The following is a 17,989-nucleotide window of genomic DNA, read 5'->3' as shown; positions in this document are numbered from 1 at the left end:
CTCTACGGGGGATGTTGAACAGCTCGCGCTCCCACAAAGCTTTGCAGGAGACCATACAATGAAATTTGGTGCGTTTTTTTACTTTTCGGCGCCATTTTCGATTGGACCCGAGGTAAGTTTGTATTTTTTGAGGAATTAATTTTCAGCATTTTCCCCTCCTCGTTCTCACGCTGTCAAGTTGTGTGTTGTTCATTAGTTTGACCTTCCGAAAGAGACGGAGGTGTTTAAGGCGCCTCTTGGCGTCCAGTCGCCTTCACTACTTGAGCCTTTGTCTGAAAACGCTGCCGTAGTTGAGCGCGCGGAGAAAACTATCACACTTTAATGTCGCTTGCTGTATAATACGAAACATGTCTCATTTTGACGCGTGTCAGTCAGAAGTTCGCGTTTTAATCGCTCGTTTGTGTTTAACTCGCGTTTATCAGTATATCTGCACAATCAAGATCCTCTTTTATTATTAGTACAAAGTTGTCTATTCAGGGAACCTGTGAGTGAGGAAACACCCCACGGTCTGTTGATGTACAGTTTTCGAAGTTCTAACATCAATGTTAGAAATGTTTAGTTTTTACCGTCTGTATTCTGTGCACTTCAACAGGAGGCTATTTCTGTTGTTATATACAATTGTAAAAACGCTGAGTAGGCAGCAGTTTAACTACACCCTGTATGAGGCATCCAGCTGAATGTGCGTGTCTGGAGTTTTTCTTACCACCTCAGCACAGCCTGTGCTGAATATTTAAATAAACCATTTTCATATTCATCTTTATACGTCAGATAATGTTTTTGAATTGCCTTAAATATATACTGATGAAACACTTAACATCGAATAAAGTTGTGTATTTTAACAGTTGGCGTTAAATATTGTTTATATATCTTTGCAAATGGGTTAATTTTATTATTAATGCACACATTTATTTAATTTAAAGTGCAAGTGAGGGCTTTTTAACACACCAGACCGGGACATGTTGTATTGAGGATATGTCTGGTCATGTCTGCCTGGCGAGGGCTCTTATTTTTTGTTCTTCATTAGTTGCCAACCAACAACTAGACGTACAACAGCCCACATCAGCTCTTGAAATGACATATTCCTATTATTCACATACAAATGTAATTCATTTTAGTACAATGGACTGATAAGCACGTCTATATGTTGGCATGTACAGTTTGTATCTTCATATTCATCGTGGGAGTGTACATATGTCATTAACAACATTAAGAACCAAAATATTGATTGTAATTTAATTTTAGTTGGATATAAACTTAAGGCCTTTTTTTACCACCCGTTGTTCATCTCAAGCCCACCAGGGAGCGCTCATTCTTTCAATGATATTTTTAATCAATAACACCAAGACAAATTTTTCCATAATTACATATACATGTACACAGTGACAACTAATATAGTAGTAAAAATAGTAGTTATTGAAAAATAGTTGTACTGCTTTTAGAATTGATGTGCCAATATTCAATAACACAATATATTGTGATATTAAACATCCATAACACCTTTAAATAATTATTAATCTATACTTTTTGAATGCCTTTGAAGAATATTCATATTGTTAAATTGAGTGTTATCACCAAATGCTTAAAGACTCTGGGTATTTTCACATTTATTGTTTAACACTTTACAATAAGGCTCTATTTGGTGACATTAGTTAATTAAACTGAGAATTAATTGTAAACTATTTATTAGGGAAGCTTGTCCTTGTCATGGTGATCGGCCGATACAGAGTACCGATTCTGATTCTATATATAACTTTGTCATTGCATAAGTGCAATAACCCTTTAAGCATGAGACCTTGTCTTACCTAAGATAATAAATTAAGGATGTTGCATACATGTAATGGTCAGAAGCAGTTTACAAACAGAAAATAGATAAAACAGATTAAAAAATTGTGAGAAAAATGACTTGTAATGCCATTTGGAAGCATTCCTCATGTGTTGTAGTGCTGCTGATGCATCTTCCTCTACTTGTAAACAAACACTTGCAACCGGTTTATGAAATTGGCCAGCTCAACGAGTACCGATCAATTTGTGAAATGGGATTATCGGCCGATACCAAACTTGAGCCGATTGATCGGAGCATCCTTAGTATTTATTGCTCTTAGATGATGGTCAGTTCTCAGTTAATGTTTATTTAGTCATATTTAATGGAGCTAATTTCTAATGAAATTCAGTTGTTTATTTATTTTTTTTAAAAGACATTAACAAATGTAGCTATTTCACACTGTGTTGATGTTGAAGTTATTCATTGTACTCTATAATCCTTTTGAGATTGAATTTGTTTAAAATACTTGTTTACTCTGATCATTTATGAACAATCAAGCGATACACACACATGCACAAAATGATGAACTACCTGTTAAAGTAACCCTTTTTGCATTCAAGGTCAATACCGTGATAATACCATTGTGATAAACGCTTAAGCATTTGCTACAAGTAACTCAAAAAATATGCTTATTTCAGAAATAATATGCAGACCGCACAGGCCTATTACTGAAATAGCAAGCTGAAGAACGGGACGTCATGTTTTTTTTTTAAGGTAATGCAGATCATCGGGATTTTTCTCTTTCAAAGCCAGCATGAGAGCAGCAGATCTGAAGGGAATGTACTATAGCAGCACATAAATACTGGAGGTGATTGTGGTGTTATCCAGTATTGCTGTTCTGCTGTAGTAAGACCTGTCAGCACTTACAGACTCCAAAGAGCCACAGCAGATCCCTGTCCAAGAGCAAACCCATGCATGTGCGATGGAGGAAGAAAAAAAACAGTACCTGTCTGTGCTGTAGATGAACACTGCTTTTTTCAATCATTGTGCACCTATTTCTTCATGTTACAACTGAAAAGAGCATATGCATGTCTTTTTTCAACACGTGCTGCTTTCTAATAAACTTGTGATTGTAAATATGAATACTGTTGATTGTGTGGTGAATTTCTTATGATCCTTCATAATCACTTCAGATGAAAACATCTGGTAAAAGCATAAATGTTAACAGAACAAAGTATAGGGATAGGATTGTGCTGGCTTTACTGTGTAACACTGTAAAACATTAAACATAGCAATTCTGCATCATATAATGCACATTATATCATATATATATTAGGGCTGCATGATATTGGGAAAAATCTAACATTGCAATCTTTTATTCTGCAATATATATTGCGATAGGAATACAATTAGACTTGCATAATTATTTGGAAAGAATTTATAATTTTCGATTGATTGGAATGATTCTGTAGGGGCGTACATGCATATGCATGAAATATAAGAAACGATCTACGAAAAAGATACCAATTAAATAAACAGTGTTTTATTGTTTTCAGAAGAGTCCATCTGTATTCAAGTATATAGTAATTGAATAATCAAATGTAAAATAATACCTCAGTCTTCGTTTGATAACTCAAATTTATCGTTATTAATTTGTCAAAGTTACAAACGGTACAATTTCTTATGCCTAAATGCTTTAAACCCCTCACACAGCCACAGGCCTCAGAAAACACCTGGAAAATGGTAAATTATAATCCAGACTCAACATTGCATATACTCGCGAAGTGATTATTGCGAATGATCACTTTGAGATATCGATGCTGAAACTATATTGTGCAGCCCTAATATATAGAATAATAATGTGGGCCTATTTATGATGTTGGCTTTGACAAGATAAGTAGTTAGAAGAACACCTTTTGAATAATTTAATCATATCATAAAATTGACAGGTGGCTGAACAATTGTGAGGTCACTTGAACATTTTTCATCAGTTTATCATTCATTTTCATACTGTATTTATATGGTAGAGACGATATTACCATACAAGGCACCTTAAAAAATGTCTTCCCCATTATTAACAAATATTTTAAAGCAAACCCACATTACGTGGTGGAAATAAATATCTTGACAGGCAAAATAAACTATAAACAAAAAAATTTAAAAAGATTGCTGCGGGTCTTAAATCTCAATTTCACAGTTCAGAGGTCTTGAGCACAAAGTATCGCGTGAATGTGTTCAGTGCTACTGTTTTCCAAAACATCTTTAAATCAATATCCATTTACTTAAGAGGCAAAACGAAGAAGTTAAAGTGCTCATCATAACGGAGTACACCCTATTTTAAAAATGAATATTTTTATCCATTTCTCAGTGAATATAGGCAATGTATTTTGGTGCATTTAAAAAAACAAATTTAAACAAACTAATTTATTAAACAGATATGTATTAAAATAATATTTGTCACCAAACAAAACTATAAACCACAAAATTTCAAGTTAATTTTTCAAATTTTTTGCCCTCAACATATAAGTTTGAGTGTACTAGTTTTTGGACTGTTATTGAAAGTGATTTTGTTAGATAAGCTCCAGATTTGGCTTCAGTACTGACCAACCTAATGTATATGCACAAATATAACGTTGTATAGCTTCCTATTAAAATATGAATTGAAAAAGATTAATTTGTAAGGGGTGTACTTACATATGCTAAGCACTGTATGTCTTGCCTACTGAAAACGCTTAAAATTAGAACAAATACCTGTCTATGGTTTTAATTTGACAGATTTATCTGAACACAGTGGCATTGTTGTAATAATAAACATGTTTATTTGGATCAATTTCACAGGGGGGAAAAAAAGACAATATTCTGCAACATTTCACTTCTTAAGTAAATGTGGCTTGATTTAAAAATTTAGACATTTGCACTGGAAAACAAGACAAAAAAAATACTGATAAAGCGACTTTTTTGCAGTGTGATCAGAGGTACAAAAATATTGCCTAGTCAAGTGGTTGAAACCAAACATGTGATGTCAATTTAATTTAAATTAAATAAAAGGATATGCATTTTCAAACGAATACAACTTAATGTGTGCTCCCTGTAAGTTTACAATAAACATTTACATATTGCATTCTCTTAAAATGAATCATAATTTATTTTCTTGGACTAAAGTAAAACTCTTTAAAGTCTTAAATTTACTTTCATAAAACCTGCAGGAACCCTTAAAAAGATTTGGCTTTAAATTTGAAATGTGATTGGAAGATCAGGCTGTCCTGACGCTAAAAGTACATTCACATGTAAAAGCATTCAACATATTGTATATAATCACATTACCCACAGATCTGAATCATTAATAACATGGTTCGTATTACAGTTATGCACTGCAAAGAGTCTTTGGGAAAGATGAATGTTCAAATTTTGCCATCTGACCGAATCAATTCCATGTGCACTATTAAATAGCAAAGCAAGATGACCTAAAAATCAACGTTCGCTTTAATCTAATCTTTAAAACACAAACACCTACCTATAACGTCCCGTGCAAATCGTTAGAATAAATTAAAGGGATTCTGGCCCTATTACAACTGGTTGTTTAAACGCTTCTTTCCACCGAGAAGCAGCAGCTTGTAGACCTCTGTTCTCAGAGGCTAAACTGCAAAGTGTTTGTGGTTGATGTATGTTTGTTGGGTGCCTGTGGAGGTATAAGTGAATGTAAGGTGCATTAACAGCACACACCTCACCAGAGACCCTGAGTGGAGGACCACTAACCTGCGGTGAGCTGCACTACTGAAAAACAAATCAAAATATATATATAAAATGGATGTAAAAATGTAAGACGTCTATTAAAAACAAAATGATACACAGCTAGAGGGGGAAGTTCAGGGCTTCTCATGCTTTGTACTTCTCCTTTCCTGTTTCGCTGATCACACAGATGTGCTGCAAGTCAGAATGAGAGAAGTTAGCAGAAGTTGTTTGATGTGTTCGTGGCCTCTTTGCATTTAAGCTCTTTTTGAACGCTGCCACTTACGTTTAAATCTCTAAAGTACTCGTTGTAGTCAAGTGCATATCCAACCACGAATTTGTCAGGAACTTCAAATCCTACAACTAGAGAATAAAGAGGAAAAGACAAGATGATGAAACAGTACTGAATTTAGTCTTTTTTTTTTTTTAAATCAAAATGTTAAGTGACATAAAAAGCATTTTCACACACTGTAAAAAGTGATTAGTTACTTCACTAAAATGCAGTTTAACCTGTTGCCTTAATAGCAACAAGGTGACTTTGTTTAAAAAAAGTTCTAAATTCTAAAGCACATTTAAAAACAGCCACAAGACTGACTAAAGTGCTGTAGATAAGACAAAGTAAAATAAAAAGATGAAGCAGTAGAAAAGACTATTAAAATAATATTAAAAAGCCAAGCTGAATAGGCAAGTTAAGAGTGATTTAAAAATACATAGTGATGGAGCCTCTTATCTCAAGGGGAAAAGTGTTCCATAACCACGGACCCCTCACAGAGAAAGCTCTGTCCCCTCTATGTTCCAGTCTGGACTGAGGAACTAAAAGATTTTGATCATTTGATCTAAGAGATCTTAAGGGAGTGTAAAAATGGAACAGCTCTGAGAGATAGGTTGGGGGTAGATAGTGAGTAACTTGGAAACTGTTAAGTTAAACTCATTTTTATAATTATGCACATATTAGTTCCTTTACCTACTCATTTTAAGGCACTGAGTTTCTCACTTTTTATTTGTTAAAGTCCACTAATTGCTTTTTACAGTCTGACAGAAAAGTCTGTCATTGAATCACAATCCCTTAGAATTCATTTCAAGAGTTCACATTCAGCTGATGATTGATAATAAAGTGTGCTGTCCCGGGAGAGAGCCCTAAGCTCAAAATATCCTTAAGCCCGAGGCTCCCTCCCATTTGAAGGGTGAGAGGGGAGTTTGAGCTTAGGTAGGTCTCGAGAACTCCCCTGCTTGTGAACGTGTTAAGAATAGCTCAAACATAGGATTGGGGTTAAGATGGATTAGTCAATTTATTTATATTGTATGTCTTTGGACGGTGGGAGGAAACCGGGAAACCTGGGGAAAACCCACGCAAGCATGGGAAGAACATGCCAACTCTGCACAGAAACGCTGACTGGCCGGTAAGGGCTCGAACCAGTGGTGTTCTTGCTGTGAGGCAACAGTGCTAACCACTGGGCCGCCATGTCACCCAATCAGGGGTAGGGGTGGAGGGGGGGGGGGGATTCTTCAAAACAAAGATGACTGAAGTAAAAAACTCTGGTTTATAGTGAGTTAGGAATCATCTGATTGGAGCAATATGTGAAGCTGATGCTGGACCAGCCGTGGTCAATAACAAGCACGTGATCCTCTAGAAATTAGTTTATAATTAAACGCCACAAACTTCAAAAAAAAAAAACCCTAAACTCTAATGTTTTGTCTGTCTAAATAGCTTTCTTATTTTAAGAGGTGATTCAAGTATTCATGGCTTGATGGCAATAATCTTGCCAGGTCTGTGCTTCAGCTCTATACAGTAGCTGATCTGACCTCCAGGGCCTTGCCCCAGTCACAAGACAAATATATGAATTTTATTTAAAACATTGAAAAGTGTCATTGTGCAACCTTGTGGTCAATGCACAGTATTGCACTATAATGGCCTTAAAACCGATCAATTAGTCAAAATTATTGACTTTCCCTTAAAATCCCTTAAAAGAAAATCAATGAGCTTCAGTCTTTTAAAGCTGTTTGTGCAAGCTTGAAAATCTGCAGCAGTATTCATTTATAAACATTACTTTTGAGTAGTCAACAGAATCTTAACTATATTAAAGCCATTCAAAATGCATGCCAACAAAAGTCTGGAAAACAGATTAAGTAATCCACTCACAGTCTGGTCTGTATCCAACGCTCCTTGGTGTCCTCTTCACCAGCAAACTATGAATAGATGAGGTATATGAGACAACAGAACCTATACGTTCAAAAGTAGGTCGTTTTGGCGTTTGTAAAACTAGTGGTCTACAAAAGCCTGAAGGAATCTAAAACAATCAGCAACACACACTGGTTAACCCAGTGAGCATTCATTATATTCAACGGTACCTTGCAACTTTGACCATTTTTGGGTTATATTGCTTGAGAAGTTCTAGCAGCGTCTTCATTGTTTTCCCAGTATCAATGATGTCCTAATAAACAAATGTTAAGATTACACAAACACTCCAAACATCTGCTGGATAATACAAGCTGTTTTGAATAAGAGGTGTAAAGATAAATTCACAAATACCTCCACAATCAAGACGTTCTTTGGTGTCAAAAAGCATGTTGAAAGAAGAAGAAATGATTAACATACACATTTTAAATGCATGCATTATTTTTTTTTTATTAAACATGCAAAAGCGTTAGGGATAAGATTTAAAAATATATTTTTAAGATTTATTATGTCCAACAAGGCTGCATTTATTTAGTAATATTACAGTAAAACAATATATATACACACACACTTTAAAGAGGGACTTGAACCCAGGACACGCAATGGCGCCATTTGTTGATGCACTGCTGATATCGGCACCAACATCTATTGTAATATTTCTAAAAAACTGTACTATTCCTTGAAGGGCTGAAAAGGTTGGAAAGCTGCCACTGTTTACTGTTACATGATTAATCAGAAATCATTCAAAGATCCTCAAGATTTTTTTCTTTTGGTCAATGTTGAAACATCTGTACTACTTTATTGCCTTTGATGAAACAGATTTTTCAGGATGGATTTTTTGATGAATCAAGTTCATGAGAACCACATTTATTTGAAATGTAAATAGATCAGGGGTTCCCAAACTTGCAGCCCATGACCCCCAAAATAAAATGCCAGCATCTCACGACCCCCAATATTCTCTGAAGTGGTTATAAATATCTAACCTTGCACACAATGGCACACACATAACAATAGGCACCAGTCTATTGATTGTTGATTTTGGAGAACGCCACTTGGAGACCATCCTCCATAGCCTGTATTTATTTGTCATGTACGTGAGTGCGGTAAAGGTGTCGGAAATGCCCGTTTCCACTGACTGGTACAGTATGGTAAGATACGGGTCATCTTTATCAGGCTTGCATTTCCACTACTAAGGGTACCCTTTTGGTGGGCGTGGTGTACGACAGAAAGTTTCAGTAGACATCATTCTCGCTCGAATAAATATCTACAGTAAAGCTGTACAGGTCGTTCACATATCACATGAGAAGCACTTCTCACAAAACAGAGGCTTTATACACATAAATACTTGTGTATAAATGTTCATTACTAACCTTTCTATAAACATGATTAGATTATAACTGCAGATCAATGACAAAATAGCCTACTGTAACGTCTGCAATTACATAAAATAAATAAATGCAACATACATGAACACATACAGACCCTTACAGTCCCAGTGTGTTATCAATTATGGAAAACTACACACAGCAGACATTTAGTCCTTAATCGGGTTCAAAAACAACACGCAACATTGCCCACAGGCAGTGCAAACCTCTCATCTGTGTTTGCAATCTTCACCTGCACATGCAACCTGTTAGAGAGTATTTCCATCATTCTGAGTTCATAATAGTCCAAAAGGTGAAAGGTGGAAGCGAAAACCGCTCGCACTGTTAGACAGCCTCTTAAAACAACAAGACAGATTTTGTTCTTCTTGGCTTTGTGGCTGTACATCAAGACAACAACGTTTGTTTGAGCTTGGGTCATCCATGGCTCGTTATTATATGCATATAGTATTACAATGTAATGTCTCGGCTGTGTATTTAAAACATGGCAGTTCCTTTGTTTTCATTCTGGCTAGCTCCATGAGCTGGTGATGAATCTCTGTAACCAACCAGCGTTCAGCTGCGTGTGTAGCTCCACCTTTTGGTACCCTTTCAAAAAGGTGCCAAAAAAGCGGTATGGCACGGTTCGGTACACCTTTTGACAGTGGAAACAACCATAAAAGCGAATCAAACCAAACCATACCACTCAGTGGAAACAGGTCAAAAGTTTACCCTGGTACCATAAAATGCTATCGCTGTGTCTTTAATAGAGCGTAATCGCCCCAGGGGTGAAAAAATAAAATAAAAAAAAAGGTTGATGGCTTCTCATTTGCATGTTGTATTAGTTAACGGTGTTACTATTAACTACTATTTTGTATAAAATATGGTAATTCTAATGGTTTAAAAAAAAAAAAAAAAAAAAAAAAAAAAATAATAATAATAATAATAATAATAATAATAATAATAATAATAATAATAATAAATATATATATATATATATATATATATATATATATATATATATATATATATATATATATATATATACATACATACACATACATACATATACATATATATATATATATATATATATATATATATATATATATATATATATATATATATATATATATATATATATATATATATATATATATATATATATATATATATATATATATATATATATATATTTAATTTAAGGAAACCACCAAGCAACCCCTTCTCATTGTCCTGCGACCCCTCAGGGGGTCCCGAACCCTACTTTGGGAACCACTGCCTTAGATGAACGTGACATTTACTCTCAGGACACATTGATCTCTATATGAAAACTCTGGGATCCTTTCTTGCGCTGATTGAGAGAACGTAATATAGGTTGTATGTAAAGACTAAGCTGGCTTAAAATACCTAAACCCTTAAAGTGTACTTATTATTACTTTTTTTTAAATTAGTATTATTATTTTGTATCATTTTATTATGTTTATTTAACCTTTTTTATGTAGAGGGTTAGCGTTTAAATGTCAACTGTTAATTGAAATACTCCTACTGCTATTGTTAAATGTTATATTAAGCCAGTGGTTTAAGATTGGAATGTTCTACGGTGTTCAAAAAAAGCATAATGTGATTTGACAGATACAGTGAGGGCTATTTTTATTCACCTTTCCTGTTAGTGTGGACAGATCGTCTCCACCAATCACTTTGATGTCACCTGTAGACTGGTCATTCTGTAATAATCAAAGAACAAGATTCAGACACTCACAGACTTAGTCAAAACAACATTTTGTGTTTCAGTTGCTACAATGACATCAACTTTAAAATAAGTTTGTACTGCAAAGGGCTAATCTTCATTTATGCCATCAGGCCAATTAAACACGCACCGACAAACACAGACAGACCTGCTTGACTTTTAAAAGTCATTAAGATGAATGATTACTTGGTAACTCTTGAGGCGGATGAAGTCCACTGTCATGGGAATGGAGCGATCACTGTTGCGATTAAGGGCTTTGATGTAATCTAGCAAGTCAGCGAAAAACTTGTAGCCTCCTTTCAGCACACAAAGAGCCACAATATGGTGTCCACCCATGTCCTTCATGATATCTCTGGCTAGACGTTCAGTTCTGTGGAAGTCAAACAGATTCATCAGCTCCGCCATCAGTCTTTTGGTTGTGCGTTTTCATTTTTCATCTGGCTCATACCTGTCCATGATGAGTCCGTGAGGAATATACACACGCTCCAGGTCAGCCGCATAGTGTTTTGGTATACAGAAGAGGTCCAGGTCATAACCTTGCTCCTCATCACTGATCTAAAATACACAAATGACATCATTCGATTATGTCTGTAGGGCAAAGGACAGTGGGTGAACTTCTTGACTGATAACATTTATCTATTGGACAGGAGGACAAAACTAAAATAGGGCAGGAGGGGATAGGTGAGCTTTACTGCAACCCTACAGCCCAGGGGTAGGCAAGTTTAGTTCTGAAAATTAGCCGGTTTGGGTTTTTATTTATTTATTTATTTTTATTATTTTTTAGGGGTTTTCACCTTTATTTGACAGAACAGTAGAGAGAATTGACAGGAAAGTGTGGGGAGCAGAGAGAGGGGAAGGATCGGCATAGGACCGAGGCGGGAATCGAACTCAGGTCGCCGTGAACACCAGAGTGCATGTGTCGGTGCACTTTCCACTAGCCATTGGCACCGACCGGTTTGGGTTTTTAACCAAGGTAAGCTCAGGTCAAGTTTGTGCAAAGTCTTGAGTTTTTGGGCTCAAGAAGGTGGTGGATTTCTGGGTTAGAGATCGAAAACCCAAACTGCACTAATAAGCTGTGAGTAAACTGACATATACATCTCATGCAGCAAAGCCACTCCCAAGTTAACATTAAAATATTTACATATAATGTTTTGTTATAAAAAAAGCTTTTAAAATAACTTGTACTGTTTGTGAAAATACTTTATTAAAAATCAATTGACTGATTTGCTCTGGTGCGTCGCAGTGGCATAGTGGGTAGCACGATCACCTCACAGCAAGAAGGTCGCTGGTTCCAGCCTCGGCTGGGTCAGTTGTCATTTCTATGTGAAGTTTGCACGTTCTCCCCATGTTCGCATGAGTTTCCTCCCGGTGTTTCGGTTTCCCCCACAAGTCCAAAGACATGCGCTATGAGTGAACTGGGTAAGCTAAATTGTCCATAGTGTATGTGTGTGAATGAATGTGTATGAGTGTTTCCCAGTGATGGGTTGCAGCTGTAAAGGTATCCGCTGCATAAAACATATGCTGGATAAGTTGGCGGTTCATTCCACTGTGGCGACCCCTGGTTAATAAAGGGACTAAGCCGAAAAGAAAATGAATGATTTGCACTGACGTTCTCTTTACGTTGGCTTGTTAAGCTTGCATCAGCAGTGTTTCTTTCTGCCTTGTAAATGCGTTTACACTCATATTTCTGATAATGATATCTATGAATCTTCAACCGAGATACAACGGAGTCGTGAGAAATGACTCAAACTGACTCACTCATGCGTGTTGGGAATGGCTGTCAGATGCACACGTTATGCATTCAGTTGCATGAAGTCCACTGTTACGTCACAAACTGTGTTAAATCGCAAGTTAACAGAAAAAGTTTATTAAAAAGTTTATATATCAAGTGTTGTGAAACCACTCAACCCAATTTTGGTTTTGTCCATCCGGAACCCAGAGTTTGTTTAACAAATTTTTGTGCAACAGGCCACTGTTTTGATCCAGCCTTGATAAAAACTCACCTGCCCATGTCTTTTTAGAACGTTCTCCACTTAAATTGCATACCCGTTATAGGCCATTGCCTTACATCTCTAAAGTCGTCTGGTGAGTTGACACACATGACCTCATTTATCTGTAGCATTTGCAGTTATGTTCATGGCAATAACGTCCTTAACAAGGTGACTTTAAAAAGCACATGTACTATCTAACTGATGGTTTCTAAATCATTTACTCAAGAAACAGGCTGGGCGATATGATCTTTAAAAAAATCCCTGATTTTTTTCACGCAAAAACAATCTGATTGAAATTAGTTTTTTCCGTTTGTCCTATTTTACCCCTTTTTTAAGATTTAAGATAAGTCTTTTGTGTCTCCAGAATGTGTCTATAATGTTTCAGCTCAAATACCTATCAGATTATTTATTATTTCAGAATATTGGAATTTTCTGCTCTGAACACAATGTAGTTGTTTTTGTGGCCTGTGCCTTTCATGCTAGTTCTCCCTGCCCACCGTTCCCACATGCCTGTCAGAGTGTGCTTCAATCTCCGGCTGCGTCAGATAAACAGCACAATGACAGACACAAGGGAAGCAGATCTCGCATAACGTTTGTGAGAAATACTACAGTAAGAACTAATAAGTAAGATATTATAATTTGATGTATTCAGAGTGGAGTTTTTTTCTTTAAATATTGTTCTGACATGCGGCTGTGGTGATAAAGACAGTAAAATCGTTGTAATTCATTACAAACATGCGCTATTTTAAAAATGTATTAAACTTGTAAAAGTCATTCTTGATCACATTTGATGATGATTGATGATCACAGCGAGCGGAACAGATCTTTTAATCCCAGTTGCTTTGCGCACATCCCGTCTCGTTGATATGATTTATACGCATTACTACAGAGACATGTTAATACCCGGCTGTCATGAAATTGGTGGGCGGGGAAACTGCACTCCTACGTCACATTGTGGTGGGCCTCAAAATGGGAGGGATTTGGATCCTATTTTAACGTCAGGGAAAAAAAATAATAATAATAAGAGACTTATTCTCTTCATATCACCCCAATATGATTGTGGACACACTATACCTGCACACAGTTCTGTCCAAACAGCTTACAAAAGATGATTTTCATCATAGGTGTTGCCCTTTAAATATACCCCGGGAACAAAAAATAAAAATAAATGTGTGAAGTTGAAGATTATTAACCTTTATAGTTACCTTAGCATTATCACAATTATATAATTATGTATTTAGAAAAAAAATAATAATAATAATAAAAAAATTAAAAACTTTCCCTCAAGAACCATTTCTCCACGGGGCGAGCAGAACAACTTTGACTAAAAATCTGCCAAAACAACAGATGGCACACAAATAACGTGGAAAAATACATATCCCAGCATTCCTCACAGTGGAAGCAGATAAAATCCAGGAAAGCAGTAGACGAGCTAGTTTATTGTTTATTCTACCCATAAGTGTTATCGCACTGCCCTTGAAGAAGTTTCAGACAAATAATGTGCAACTGTCAGCAGAGGCTCCTCTGGGACCTGCAGGACCTGCTGGTGCCAGTACCTTGAGATTCAAAACAAAATGCACATCAACAACAGAAATGGCTATGATAAGACTCTAGTGTCCGATGGCTCCAAGCAAAAGTTGAGTTTCTCATACTGCTGCTAGAGCGTACATTACTTAAGTCAGTATGCTGTCAGATCTAGTGAGCCATATCTCACGCAAATAAAAGCTTTAGACTCACATGCATGTCACATGTCCTTTTTAAGCTCTATCAAAATATGAAGCCAACTGTCTTCCTTAGGAACTATTGCCTAGGGCAAATAAAGCAGCATAAATAATTTCAGCTCAGGTAACAGTATTTACAAAGTAGATTCACCTAACTCTATATACTGACGGCTACAGTATGAGCAAACATGCATAATTTTTACATTTTTTTAAATCACCATGACAACAGACCACATGACCTGTAGCCTAAATTCAAGGGCTTCTACAGTCATACAATAGTTATTTTGAGATGAACAAACTCACATGCAAGTTAGTGTTTTTCAGAAATTCACCAATCTTGCCTCGGTGTTGTTTTTTTATTATTATTAGGATCATTTTAAGTAATCATTAATCCAGTTTACTGACCGGTTTCTGAAAGCATGTAAGCCCAGTGGTGGTCAAGTGTTTCTTTGATCTTAAGCTGACAAAGATGAATGAATGATTTGTTGAATGTTCTCATGTTCAGGTCAATGACTCCATGGTCACATACACAATGTCAATTTCAGGAGTGATAAAAATGTTTAAATCCACAAAACCTATGTGTGCGTGGAACATGACTTGCTCCTGAAATTGACTGGAATGACTAACAAAGATAACAATAGCAACTTTTTTGACTTGAGCATGTGGTTTGGTACGTTGTCGACTGAAATAGCACTGTTGAAATGTTGTCATATCCCCTTATTACAAGCATACATGGACTAAAGTGACCTAGTTTATGGAGTTACACAAGTATAAAGGTGCAGATTGTGATATTTTGATATGCAGCTAATTTATTTCAAAGACAATATATTTGGGTTTATTTCTTGCATCCATGATACAGCTTTAAATAGTGGCTGTATAGTTGAGCACAAAATGTCTGCAAATGTTGCTGCCACTAACATTACACAAATTAGTTCATTGGGTTGCAGATTGTGGTTGTGACTCCAGTAATTTTCCAAAATGTGTGTGAATAAAATCAAGCACTAAATGGCAAAATTACAACCAAATTCAGCTGCAGTGTTCGATAAATCGCAGGCAAACATTTCAATGAATAATATCTTCTGTGCTTCTCATTTGACTGCGGTTTTATTGACTTCAAAAGACCTGAAATACAAGTCTCTGTCATTTTTGGATGATACCGTGTCTTGTCTTGTTGTTTGACAGCTTCATTTATTAGTCAGACCAGGACATTCTTGTCATTACTGTATTTTGCATAAGATTTTTTTTAGTGAATGGTCCCTTTAAGAGTCTAGCACACTCTTTAATTAAACACAATCGCATATTTCAATGATAGGAGTCTAAAATTATATCCTCAAGACAATATCTTAATTTAGGGAGGAGGAAAATGATGACATACTCCCTTGAGCCTCCTCCCTGAACAAAGCTGTGTGCTGTTCTTAACACCACACTATGGCAGTCTGCTCCCATCACATTACAAAACTCAAACTGCCCTTCTTTTATCCTCTCATTAGGGCACCTTTTACATCTTGAATTAATAAATAATAAAAATACACAGTCAAGCAAGTGCAGAGTTCTGCGGCTGGTTCTCCACTGCTCGTACGTGCACAAATGAATGGTGTGCATCACATGTGCCATGCGTGAAACGCGTGCTACCCCCAAAGGCCCCTAACGTTAGACTTCACTCATACAATACTAATTAAAAATCTCTACAAACACTCACGTATATGAGGGATGTCGTGTAGGCCTAAAAATTACACCATCACAAATAGTTTTGTCCTCCAAAATCCACTTCTGCATAATACTAGTTTGTGTACAGTGATTAATCGAGGGCTGTGTAAAAGACACGAGTGTGTACAGTATAACACTCACCACGACACACGGGCTCGATGACGCCATGTCCGTCCACACCGACGAGCTGCTGCAAAACGGTCCTCAACTCTGCGACAAACGCCGGACGCAGTTGTACTTCTGACAATTCTCAATTTCACCTTTAAGGGATCGAACGTGCACAATTTGTCTCTTCCTCACGTTACACTGTAGGCGTTAGAGGAGGACCACAGTCTGTCGTCCAATCAGCGGGAGCGCTCACGACCCGCCGTCTGACTTAAAGCGATAGGCACAGCTAATGACTACTATAACAACATATAATATACCATCATAACAACAAATATTTAAATAAAAATAACATTAAAATTAACAAGCTAAAAAAACAGGAGTAAAATAAGGAGAACAGCAAAGCAGATTCTTGACAAAATTGCTACAATAACAAAATGTAATACAATAGCAAGCTAATAAGCCACTATATTACTGTAGGCTAGCTGCTTAAGTAAATATAATAAAGCCACAACACAGGATATATCCAGAGAAAGATCAAATAGATAATGTTTTACAAGATACTAAAACGTTACTGAATACTAGATATACAACTGAGATATGCATAAGAGCATCTCTGAATGCACAACACATCCAACCTTGAGGCGGATGAGCTACAGTAGCAGAAGACCACACCGGGTGCCACTCCTGTCAGCTAAGAACAGGAAACTGAAGCTACAATTTACACAGGCTCACCAAAATTGGACAATAGAAGATTGGAAAAACGTTGCCTGGTCTTATGAGTAGGGCCAGACGGAATCTGCTGACATTTTTTGCTATTTCTGCACAGAGCTTTGTTAAAAATCTGCAGATTTATGCGGAATGATTCTGGGAGTATCATAAATAAAACCTTAATATATGAAATAAAAAAAAACTTTTAACTTTTATTTAATATTTACAAGGCAAATCCAATTTGATCCACTTTATTTGGTAAACAAAGCAAGTCTCTCATATAATATATCAACTAAAAGATATTTCTTATAATATAATATATATATAATATTTCTTTACAAACTATTTTGTGCATAAATCATATAACTATTTTCATATTAGTTAATTACTGAAATTTAAAAACTGAATAAATATAAATGTACACATAATTACACAAATAAATAAACAGAATCAATGATGGGCTAAAAACCTGCAGAATTCTGCGTGCACAGATTCTGTGTGGTTCTACTTATGAGTCTCGATTTCTGCTGTGCCAATCAAGTGGTAGGGTAGAATTTGGCATCAACAACATGAAAGCATGGATCCATCCTGCCTTGTATCCACAGTTCAGGCTGGTTGGTGTTTTGTAATGGTGTGGGGGATATTTTCTTGGCACACTTTGTGCCCATTAGTTCGAATTGAGCATCGTGTCAACACCACAGCCTGAGTATTGTTGCTGACCATGTCCATCCCTTTATGACCAGTATACCCATCTTCTGATGGCTACTTCCAGCAGGATAACGCACCATGTCATAAAGCGTGAATCATCTCAGACTGGATTCTTGAACATGACAATGAGTTCACTGTATTCAAATGGCCTCCACAGTCACCAGAGCTCAATCCAATAGAGCACCTTTGGGATGTGGTGGAACAGGAGGTTAGCATCATGGATGGGCTGCCAACAAATCTGCAGCAACTGCGTGATGCTATCATGTCA

At 36.4% G+C, this 17,989-nt stretch overlaps 1 protein-coding gene and 1 long non-coding RNA gene across 2 annotated transcripts; one reads left to right on the top strand and one right to left on the bottom strand.

Annotated features, from left to right (window-relative positions):
- Positions 1–2,905, top strand: LOC130240438 (uncharacterized). Its single transcript, XR_008838767.1, has 2 exons — positions 1–112; positions 2,537–2,905. It is a non-coding gene; the product is annotated as an uncharacterized LOC130240438 (long non-coding RNA).
- Positions 2,906–3,673: 768 nt separating this feature from the next.
- On the bottom strand, positions 3,674–16,520 carry hprt1 (hypoxanthine phosphoribosyltransferase 1). The gene is made up of 9 exons (XM_056471946.1): positions 16,339–16,520; positions 11,227–11,333; positions 10,965–11,148; positions 10,690–10,755; positions 8,022–8,039; positions 7,841–7,923; positions 7,632–7,678; positions 5,778–5,854; positions 3,674–5,686 (listed from the first exon to the last, which is right to left on the bottom strand). Exons 1-9 carry the CDS (start codon positions 16,363–16,365, stop codon positions 5,639–5,641), a joined length of 657 nt encoding a protein of 218 aa, XP_056327921.1. The 5' UTR covers positions 16,366–16,520; the 3' UTR covers positions 3,674–5,638.
- Between the last annotated feature and the right edge of the window lie 1,469 nt (positions 16,521–17,989).

This window comes from Danio aesculapii, chromosome 14, assembly GCF_903798145.1.
Source record: "Danio aesculapii chromosome 14, fDanAes4.1, whole genome shotgun sequence".
In the NCBI taxonomy this organism is placed as follows: Eukaryota; Metazoa; Chordata; class Actinopteri; order Cypriniformes; family Danionidae; genus Danio; species Danio aesculapii.
The sequence above is the reverse complement of the archived record's forward strand: the minus strand, read 5'-3'. Positions and strand labels throughout refer to the sequence as shown.